This window comes from Fomitiporia mediterranea (genome assembly GCF_000271605.1).
Source record: "Fomitiporia mediterranea MF3/22 unplaced genomic scaffold FOMMEscaffold_2, whole genome shotgun sequence".
Taxonomy (NCBI): Eukaryota; Fungi; Basidiomycota; class Agaricomycetes; order Hymenochaetales; family Hymenochaetaceae; genus Fomitiporia; species Fomitiporia mediterranea.
The window spans coordinates 1,540,060-1,550,857 of NW_006760387.1; the positions used below are offsets into that span (position 1 = coordinate 1,540,060).

Genomic DNA, 10,798 nt, shown 5'->3' on the forward strand with positions numbered 1-10,798 from the left:
CAGTCATTAACCATTCCTTTAAACACCAACTTTAAATTTGATTGTATTTTACTCTACACAAAAAATTAGGAAAAATTAAGCTGTAATTAGGAATTAAATGGTAATAAGAGCATGCCTGAATTTTTTCAGGCTATTAGGATTTGTAGAAAAATTAAAATGAATGTAGTAAAAATGAGAGGATTTGTCACAAAAACTGCTCCTTTGAAAACCTTTGATTTTCCGCATCCAGACCCTGAGTCTCACGACCCAATTTGGGATGACCCTGAATGGCCACTTACATAATACTAGTGCGGCAACTCTTGGACTAAGAAGTTAGGAGGGGGGTTTGGGGGGCTTTGCCCCCCAATTAGGTTTGGGATAAGTTGGGTTGTTAGGTTTGGGTGTTAGGATGGGTTTTGGCTAGGATTAGGGAGGGGAACATGTATTTTATTAGAAAAGGACTTTATTTTGACTTAGTGAAATTCAAGTTGAACTGTGGGTGGCCAATTCAAGCTAACCAAAAAAAGACTATAGGACTCAGGGTCTGGATGTAGAATTGACACAACTTCCTTTGAACACCCTGTGACACAGTGTCACACTGGCACACATTCATCCTCCTCACCCTTATACTCTCAACTTGTACTCTTATGTTTACTCTTAGTATGCTCCTCTTACTTTATTTTGTACACACAATTGTTCTATAACTTTATTTACAGCTCTAGGTGTACTTCCAGCCTTGTTCATTACACTTACACAGGTCTGGGTTGTATTCACCTTATCCAGACACTACTTCTTTGTATATAGTACTGTCTATACCTCTCTCTCATAGTAGACACTCCTAGACTTGTTTCTTTATTAGTCTAAATGGTCTAGAGCTCTAGTAAGCCTTTAGAAGCCTCTCTTCCTTCTACATAGTGCATTTATCTTACTATTTAGTAAGGTCTTTGTTATAGTGTGTCTTAATTTGTTTCCATTCACTTTTGATTGTATTATTAACATCCTTCTTCCTTTTAGCCTCCTCCTTTTATATATAGGCCTCCTTCTCCTCTCTATCCTTCAACTCCTTCCTCTACCTAAGCTTTTCCCTGGTCTTATCTAAGGTTATAATCTTTAACATTCTATTATTAAAAACTTGTGAGTTCTCTGTTGTTTTTCCTTTCTCCTTCTTGTATAGAGTATTCTAGAGCCTAGTATTAAGAAGAGAGGCTAGAACAAGCTGTACTTGAGCCCCTTCATAATACTACAGCTGATTTTAATGTGTTAACATGTCTGAGTAATGTTCTTAGTAAGTTCCTTAACTTCTACTCTAAGTTCTTGTCCTACTAACTGATCCAAGTACAGGTCTATAAGTTTCCAGTCTGGATCTTTAAGATGTGAAGGAACCTTCTCTAGTACAAGTAGTAGAAGTGTTTCTGAAAAGGTAAGTTGTTCCTTCTTTACTAGAAAACTTCTAGACACTAACATTACTAGTAATAAGTATATTAAGTGTATTTGTTTTGTTAGTGTGTACAGGGATAGATTAATTACTAGATTAATGATAGGAACCTGTAACAATATAATAATACTACTACTATAAGAGCTAGTATCTAGATAGGTTTATAGTAGTAGTATAATAATACTACTATTATAAGAACTAGTGTCTTAACAGTCTTAAATGTAAGATGACAATACAGAAGGTGTAGTTACTAGTAAGTGTGTTAATACATTAACATTAAAGCTTGTTAGAGGCTGATAGTAAAATACAGTCATAATATGACAGACTAGAGTAGACAGTAGTAAGAGAAAGGAGGAGGATGTGGAACTGACTTTGCTTAGTTATAACTGTTCTAGAGAAATAACATCCTGGTTGAATGAATGTATTCCTGTGACACAGAAGGCAGATTGAATAGTATACTAGTCAAAGGCAAGTAGAAATGCTCTTCCAAACAGTCCTAAAAAGTCTTACTTTCCTACACATTATAATATATATGTTTCAAATTCATTAATAAGATTTCTCCAAATCTGTTTCATCTTGACAAAGTACACCACATCCAAGCCCTACAATGTATACATACAATAAGGTAGGTATGTAAGAATATGAACATTACTTGTAACAGCCACATTAAGAAGGTTAAGAGAGTAATAAGAGCTATAACTATTAAGAATAAGAACTTGAGTATGTCCATTTGCCTACTCTCTTGTACTTGGCTCAAACTGATTCTGGAACCAGTCTAGAGCAATTTCACTGTCAGTCCAGCCATTAGGAGAGCAAGTAAACCTATCAGGCAAGTTAGTCTCTTTCTTTTAGAAAGTATGTTTACTTACCTAGTGTTTACAACATTATTTTCTATCTATTTAGACCAGATATTCTGACCTTTGAAGATAATAACTGGCTTTAGGTAAGTACTATTAGTACAGATTGTAATGATAGCAGTTACAGTCTCTCTATTTGCCCCTCCTTGCTTGTACTGAATCCTTTTCCCTCTAGCTCTAATAACATACCTTATACTATTATTAGCTAAAGAAAACCTAGACTCATCCATCCTAAATATGTTCTCAGATAAGACTCCTTTCTTTATAATTTTGTCCTCTACAATGTCAAACCACTTATGAACAGTTGTAGGGTTTAATCTGTTTGCTTGTTGAATATTCAGGGGAGAACTCTAGTAAGTCTTCAATTCATTATAGTAATGCTCAAGGAATTGCTGAACAAATGTAGGTCTACACTCTAAGTACCCAGGTCCATTTTGTGCCTCAAGCAAACAGTTTGCTGTATGTCAAACATCATTACAAGTGAAGGGGCAGCCTCAGTCAGAAGAAATCTGTATTAGTTGAGTAAGTACTGTTTCATCCTCCTTACTTAGCTTTGTCTTTAAAGTATTAAACTCTAAAATAGACTTTTTTCCAGCCACCCTATTTCTTAATGTACCCATTGTCACTCCTTCAAACATGTCAGCAATTTTTCAGAGCCCTCAATGCTTGTCCAGTGGCTGTTCTAGCTCAGCCTGATACATTTCCATAGTAGCAACAATATTTTTTTCTTTTTTTCTTTTCCTTCTCTTCTTTGTAGTGATTTAGATTTAGCAGACTTTGTCATGAATGTAGAGTTGTTAGAGAATGAGGAAACAAGAGGAAAAAAAGTGTATTTAGCATAACAGACTATAGCTTTACTGATGTGTCATTAACCTAGTGTTTTGAGTAATGAGGTCATTCACACTGATCATTTTTCAGCTGTCACGCTTTTAGAGTAGTCTCAACAAATTGTTCAATATTAATTTAAATACACACTCAATATCCATAATAAAAGATACAAATTGTAGCTATGATACAGAAGAATACAAATATGTAGTTTTAAATTTGAATTATTGAGCAGAAGCATCTCAAAAAAAAGTTGTTTACAGTCATATAATTTGAATTCACTCATTTTTACCGGTTTTGATTTTCTGTACAAATAAATACTGAATATTTTTGCTTCAAAATTCATATACTTAAAGTAAAAGTATAGCTCTAAGTAATTCTATTTTTTTGAGATTTTACAGTAAGTTGTTGTAGAGTTAAGGGGGGGTGTTCAAAGGAACGGTAGTGTTCAAAGGAACGGTTAATGACTGTAGTATAGTAACTTCCGGCAACGTCCGTCTGGTTGTCTGTATTAGCAACTGTAACGCGTCCACATAGTTAGGTTTCCAATTTCCACCGGTAACGCACTCTGCCTGGTTGTACCCATACAGATGGGTACAGTAATACTATACATGCAGCATTAGCGACATGAATTACTCATTTTCTATATTTGTCCCGAAGAGCTCGGCATATTCTTCATTTACTTTTGTTTGGATCTCCCTGCACCTGCACAAGAGACTTTGGGCTCCTTGTGAACGATCATTTACCGAAATTGCACGTTTACCAAGTTTGATTGTATCTAACATCTGGGTATAGACAGCAATTAGTCCTTTGATGTTCCCGTGTATCTCGAGTAACTCCCGATATTCTTCAGTCTGCTCTCCAGGTTGCTTTTCGGATTTTTCCTTACTATCTGTGTCTCCAGCGTCAGATTTAAAAAATCTCACAAGATCGTTATGCGTTAATTTTGCGTTTTCTTTGACATTCTTACATGCAGAGAGGACGGCTTGACCCCGTGAGCTGTCACGGCTTCTTCCGAGTGAAAATAAACCTAGACCAGTATCAATTGTAAGTAAATGTTGGTCCCACCACCTTATCATGCCTTGGATGATTTGCTGCGTTCCAAGTAGCTCGTTATATTCTTTAGATTTACCATTAGACGTGTTTCCGCCGTCTCTTCTCTCCTTGAATACTGTCTATACATTAAACCGGCATTTCATGTTAGTCTCTCTGTCACTAGTTTTGCCGGGATGAGGAGAAGCAGAGGTATTCATACGTTATTATCTGGCCCCCCAGAATGCCCGTTAGAAGATACTTGCCTGCTTCTTGCTTGTTTTCCGGTACTTGTAGATCCTCTACCCATCTCCTTACGATAATTCGAGTCCTTAGGTTCTGTGGATTGGATCTACTTCTTTCAGAGCGCGCTCTAAACAGGTGATATTGATGCCTCGATATAAACATTGGCTGTTGTATACCAATCCTGCAATCCTGTTGACGCGCTTTATGAGTTAGCGTATCAGGAATCAGGATTGCGTGAACAAAGTTGTCTTCTTGCTTACGTAGTGATTGTCTCTGTGAGCGAGAAGCAAAGAAATCAACCCATCATGCGATTGATCCATACAGACATATGGAGCACAATATTACTACATGGGCTCTGAAGTACATGTCGACTCGATATGGTCGAGGAATGAACATTTCGGCTCGACGAAACTTCAATCCGAAAAAATTTACATTTACCAACAGATTAGGTAAGGACTAATTTAGGAAAGACGCGTCTTGCGCGACGTCAGTACTAAATTGAACAAGGCGCGTGACCGCGTCCAGCTTTTGTCCTTTCTGTTGGACTGCCACCTTCAATTACCAGCTTCAGCTTCATGGTCAAACTTGGGTCTACTATTTGATTGCCATCTGGAATAGAACTTCCCCTGAGGAAGTAAAGAATGTGCTATGGCCCCGGCTCAAGTCGTACGATGGGTTAAGCAATCGTATCCCAAGCCTGTAGTAAATACGGTACGAAGCAGACGTCCTTTACTGCTGCGCTATGGTATTTAATGAATGAGCTTTTACATAGGAGTGGCTTGATTCCTGCTGCGAATGGATCGCAACCGAGATGAATCTGAACCCAAACACGCAAACCGAAGCATTCCTCACAGAAGTGGAGAACCAACTCCTCGAATCCGACTTGCGGGATTCGATGGAACCTAATACTGGACTGCCTCGTAATGCGTCATCAATGAAAAACACACGAATTAGAGGGAGTTCAATACTCGTTGAAGTCACTTCCATTATGGAAATTGGGCATAGCGCGTTCAACTTGTTTAATGTGAGGCAGGCGAAGCTTGAACGCGCTGATCTTGCTGGACTTGCGAATAATGAGGAGGGAGCAGAAAATGAAGGCCAGGGTGGAGATGGAGGTGGGGGTGATGAGGGACCTATACCGAGTTATCCGAGGTCCATGCTGAGGCTCGAGGTTTCAGACGGCAGCGTAACAATGCCGGCCATTGAGTATAGGTCAATTCCCCAGCTGAAACTGGAGGAAACTTCATTAGGATTCAAGGTTGGGAATAGTCTTTACTATTGTAATATTGCTGTTGATTTCTAATTGCGGGTTCGATGTGCAGATGCTATTGAAAGATGTAATGATCCGGAAGGGCATTTTGTTCCTTGAGCCACAAGGGATAGTACTAAAGGGACATAAGAATAACGACAGAGACGAACTCCGCGAACGAGAATTTCTGCGAGGTCTCTGTCAGCGTATGATGTACGTTCCCTAATATTACACTTCAATCATTACTAAATTCATTCAATGCATATAGGAAACCCGTACCAAATGACGAAGGTCCAACCAATGAGAATGAGAACGAGAATCATCTTCCACCGCAGGCTGCACATCCAGTGCAAGCGATGGCCGCACAAGCTCAAGTACGCTCACCTCTCCGCGAGATCTGCGAACCTCCAGAACGTCGCGCAGATGGGATGGACGTAGACGATGCCGACCTTCCACGAAAACGTCGCATACCCGGTTCAAGTTCAACTGTAACCCAAAATGCACAAACACAGCCTCATCCGCCAGTACCTTCCTCATCATCTTCGAAAACACTTGTTGCTTCGAATTTCTTCGTATCTGGGCCCGGATCGGCGAGCTCGAGTGGTAGCACGACAGCGGGGAATGGAAATATACGGCGCCTTGCACGTGTACTTTCTCCTGCACGTGGAGACCCGATTGATATTATTACTGATTCTTCGATGGAGGATCCGGGGCCTTCTTATGCACCTTCTGGTTCTTCGTCTCGTTCGGCGGTGGCTACGGGAAAGCTGCCTTTTCCATCGTCAAATTTAGAGCCAGGATCACGATTGGGTACGGGATTAGGGTCAGGGACACTTCGAAGGAAAATTAGCTACGAGGAATTCGAATTTGATGATGATGACGCGGAGATGGACGCGGCTTTCCTTGATGAGATCGAAAAAGTCGAGAAGGCAGCGCTCGAGGGAGGGAAGAAGAATCAGGCAAGAGGGACGACGGTTGAGCAAGCTGGCAAGGAGTCCCAAGAGAGGACTTCGTCGAATGGAACTTCTACACGGTCATCAAATTCACTTCACCCGCGATCACAAGCACGAATACGAAGTCAAACACAAACGAGAGCAACTCCCGCGGTGATCACGCAAGAAGTGATCACGATCGAAGACGACGATAAAGAAAATGAAGAGTATGATAAAGAGAACGTACCCGTTCCTCAGCGGCGTGTTCGAAGACGCATCTCAGAGGTTGTTTCATATGACAATGTCATTGATATTTCTGATTAGTTGCGTCCTGGTGTATGTTATATTCTTATTATCCAACACACGGTGGGAACGACGTTACAGCAATTGAAAAACACGTGTGCAAGGAGCGATAGAGTAGACGGTTAGATATTGTGGAAACGTGGTACAAGGCACTACATATATACTTGTTCTGTCTGCATGTGGCAATCAAGTACTAATGTCTCAGTCTCCGGAAGCGCCTTCGCCAGGTCTGCATTGTGCAAGTCTAATCACCACCACTTCGCCCCTATCAGCGTCTCTGCTTCCTTTTTTATTTTCAATGTGCTTGACTGAGTAGCGTTCCGCTCTGATACCCAGTTGTTATATTATTGAGGTTTTTAGTCATAGGTCGGTATCTTCAATACTCGAAGGGAGCGAATGACCCACCGTCTTTCTCCTGCAGCTTGTATTCGAAGGATACGATCATCTACTAACCGAGTAAGCTACACCTTCAGCCAAGAACTTAAACCTTGCATTATTCATAATGCAACATCTACTCCCAGTTCTGCACTGCATGTCGTCCACTTCAAACTACATACATCATCCAGCAGGAGCTACAACTGAACAGAGACCAAGTGAGTGCACCCTGCCTCAGAGCCTCTCTCTATGCCCAACTTGATAAATACTACATACAGGGTGTTGTCAGACGTCCAGAGATAGCTACAGCTCAGCCCGACACTGCTGTCAACCAGGAGGATGTAGATACTACACAGAAAGGTTTTATGCCCATTGTATGTCTTCAGGCCATGCAGCTGTGTATTGTAGTACTAATGATATGTAAATAACCATAGTAACTATAATGCATGTGATAAGCATGCTACTGCTTCAGGGCAACCCACCTTCTGCATACTAACTGTATATTTCATTGTTGTCAGTACTTGTTCTTCTGTTGTTGATCAACAAAGGTCTGGCAGCTTTTATCTCTAACACTATTTCTAAAATACTGTTACTCTCTAAAGTCTTTATGGCTGGCAATATGATGTTGTTTATTTCAAGTCTGACTATTATGCTAACATGTTATGAATACACTATTGTAGTAGCTTGGTATCATCTCAAAGGTTATGAAAAGACAACTATACAAAAAGATTATAGTAGAGTCATAGCTTGTTACTATTGTATACCCCTTTCAATTTACTGTACTATATTCCTTGTCCCTGATTACTCCTTAGGCAAGTTCATTATTAAAGCTGATATTCAAAATCACTACAAGCAATTATGAACAACATGTTATATTGGATCTATTTATTTTCAGTACAGTAACTATTACTGGTTAAACACTTTGGCTTTGAGTGTTAGGAATTACAATTCATAATCCTCTCATATTACATAGTATTAAATGTGCTGTGTATTATTGAACTTAGTCTCTATGTGTCAAGTATTGGATTCTTACTTGTAAGCATTTTTGAGATACTGACAATTGTACCTGAGATGGCTAGTACTCTTGTCCCTATTGTTATAGTATTCTATTAATGAGTCAACAATCTACATGGCTCTGAACAGTTGAAAATTTGATTGTTTCTTTCTTATAGTTGTCTTACTTACTAGATTTACAAAACTTTAGTAAGGCTCTCTAAAGTACTTATAGCTACTACTTGTCTAATTAGAAGTGTAACATTCTGCCTTCCTTTACTGTTTGATTCTATAGTATCTTTTCTTAACTTGCTTTTGCTTGTCCAATTTGTAGTATAGTGTATTATGCAACAGATTAGGAGGTCCATTCAGTAGACATGCAACTGTCCCCTGTCTTTTTGATTTCTGTCTATGTATTATTTTAGCACTCTCCCAATCTCTTGTCTAGAGCTCTTTGACACTCATTTTCAGAACTTGCTTGGAACTTGTGTATTGTAAGATATTCAAGGATCAGAAAAAGCTTCACTGCTGTCATAAGGTCATAAATAGTCTGAGTTCCCGTTGTATTTGCTTATGCAAGGCAGTATTCTAAAATGAACACTGCCATCTGTTATCTGGAGCAAATATGAGGCAATGCACGTACATGTGGCATGTTGCGCAGATCGCAGTTCGAGGTTATTGGCACGTCTAGCCAGTCAGGTTCTACTGTACTCATGTTATGCTTGAAGGAACGATAGTACCGATTGAGCATCCTAGTAGAGCAAGCATCAGATTATCGTGCCAACTAGCATCTTTATTAGTTACGAAAGGTGATAAGCGCGTTAGATTACATCGATATTTCAGCGCTTAGCAGATGCACGGTAAGATCTATGTCTACAATGGACTCGGACAGCGGTGTCTAGATAAGCACAAGAATAGTTAATAGAAAAACAAGAATGCGAGGAGAGGGTAAGGCAGAGCAGAGACTACTAGGTAGAAGGTCGATGGAATAGATGACCAGATATTCATCCTAGAACGTTTGGCTTTGTCTTTTGTTTCTTCTTCTTTGAGCCTGATGCGAAGTTGCGCCAACTGCCGACTCGTTCTTCTCGGGTTTCTGTTCGAGCAAGTAAAGATGATCAATTTGCATGTGTTAAATGTTAGTCCGAGGACAAACATACCTTCCCACACTTTGTCTGCCTCAGCTTTGCGTTTCTTCGCGAGCTGTTCGGCTTCTTGACGTTGGGCTTCAAGACCTTCATTTGCGAGGTTCATCTTGATGGCTCTGCATGAATGAGGTGTAAAGTCAGTGTATGCCGTATCAATCATAGAACCGTGAGCGGGCAATAGGAAGGGATGAGCAAAACACGACAGGAATGGCGAGAAAAAGAAGGGGAAGAAGAGGAAAAGGTTAAGTCACTACGCACTTTCGTCTCCGGACCTCCTCATCAATCATTATCTCCTTACACTTCAGGCGCAGTTGGGTGCGAAACGGTGGACTGAGGTCCTTTAGACGAGGGTCGGTGTCTTCAATGTTCGTAGGCAGTTTATGCTCCCTGAGGAGGAGGTTACGAGCTTGCATAACTGTTGCGTCAACTTCTGCACGTTTCTTTTCATCGCTCAATTCCGATTCGGCCTGCGGCACACGGAGTTGGGATGAGGAAGCGTCAGCACGAACTAGAGAAAGGACTTAGGACATGCGAGAATATGACGAACCTTTTTAAGGAGATCAAAGGCTTCCGGTGCGCGTTTGTGTGGGGTCTTGTCGGGGTGGATGACTAGATTAAAGCAGAGACATCAGGTAAGTATGTAGCCGCAAGGAGGGAGAGATTGACACTCACAGAGCGAAAGTTGTCTGTAGCGCCTCTTGACCTGCTCTGTTGGTATAGATTCGTCTATGTCGAGGATTTCGTAAGGGCTGTTTCATCCATTTAAGACTGTTCGTAAGTCGCTGGAAGAGTAACTTATGAAAACGCCGCACTTAAGTTTGAAAGCTTTGAGGATCCGTTCAACCTCAAGTTCCCTGTTAAGCGCGGACGCTTCACGGTTTAACAGTTTCTCGAGCTCTTCCTCTGTTATTGCCGGGAGGGAATTCGATTCTTCTCGAGATATTGATGGGGTTGGTATTGCATTTGTGGTTGAGACTGATGATTGTTCTGTCATCGTATGTTGCAGAGTGAGTCCGCCGTGCTGGTGCTAGTCAAGTCTTCCAATGTTGTGATCGACGTTGCCGTGAATGGTATCTCTTGTCACGTGCATAAATAGTCTGGATTCCACCACTCAGAAATTAGAATGCTCTTTCAAGTTCCTCGTTGAGATAAATGCTCGAACAATTGTGTGTCTTGAGGAGATATTTGGTATCTAAATATTCTGAGATGTAGAATGTAAATGATCATACTGACTGTACTGGCAGCAGTGAAGAGTAGGTTGGTCATGTTGGAGGTAAGTCTTCAAAAGTGCAATGTGCATGTATTGGAGAAATCCGTAGCTGAACAATTTGAAGGTGGAAGAAATATGTGGTTGGTACAACCTACCCTGCTGATTCTCAACATCGCTTCCTTCGGATATTGGCTGGTTTAACATGCGATTAAGT

At 40.6% G+C, this 10,798-nt stretch overlaps 3 protein-coding genes across 3 annotated transcripts; 1 reads left to right on the top strand and 2 right to left on the bottom strand.

Annotated features, from left to right (window-relative positions):
* Nucleotides 1-2,148: 2,148 nt before the first annotated feature.
* On the bottom strand, nt 2,149-2,603 carry FOMMEDRAFT_77288 (uncharacterized protein; the record flags this gene model as incomplete). The annotated part of the gene is made up of 2 exons (XM_007262655.1): nt 2,149-2,255; nt 2,333-2,603. Coding segments are annotated over 2 exons (378 nt in total), but the record flags the coding sequence as incomplete, so codon positions are not given.
* Nucleotides 2,604-5,022: 2,419 nt separating this feature from the next.
* FOMMEDRAFT_77397 (uncharacterized protein) lies at nt 5,023-5,677 on the top strand (the record flags this gene model as incomplete). Its single annotated transcript, XM_007262656.1, has 2 exons — nt 5,023-5,085; nt 5,147-5,677. 2 exons carry the CDS (start codon nt 5,023-5,025, stop codon nt 5,675-5,677), a joined length of 594 nt encoding a protein of 197 aa, XP_007262718.1.
* Nucleotides 5,678-9,122: 3,445 nt separating this feature from the next.
* Nucleotides 9,123-10,640, bottom strand: FOMMEDRAFT_138415 (DnaJ-domain-containing protein; the record flags this gene model as incomplete). Its single annotated transcript, XM_007262657.1, has 7 exons — nt 9,123-9,322; nt 9,387-9,490; nt 9,633-9,841; nt 9,922-9,983; nt 10,047-10,123; nt 10,187-10,277; nt 10,604-10,640. The coding sequence occupies 7 exons, from the start codon at nt 10,638-10,640 to the stop codon at nt 9,231-9,233; spliced, it is 672 nt and encodes a 223-aa protein (XP_007262719.1). The 3' UTR covers nt 9,123-9,230.
* Between the last annotated feature and the right edge of the window lie 158 nt (nt 10,641-10,798).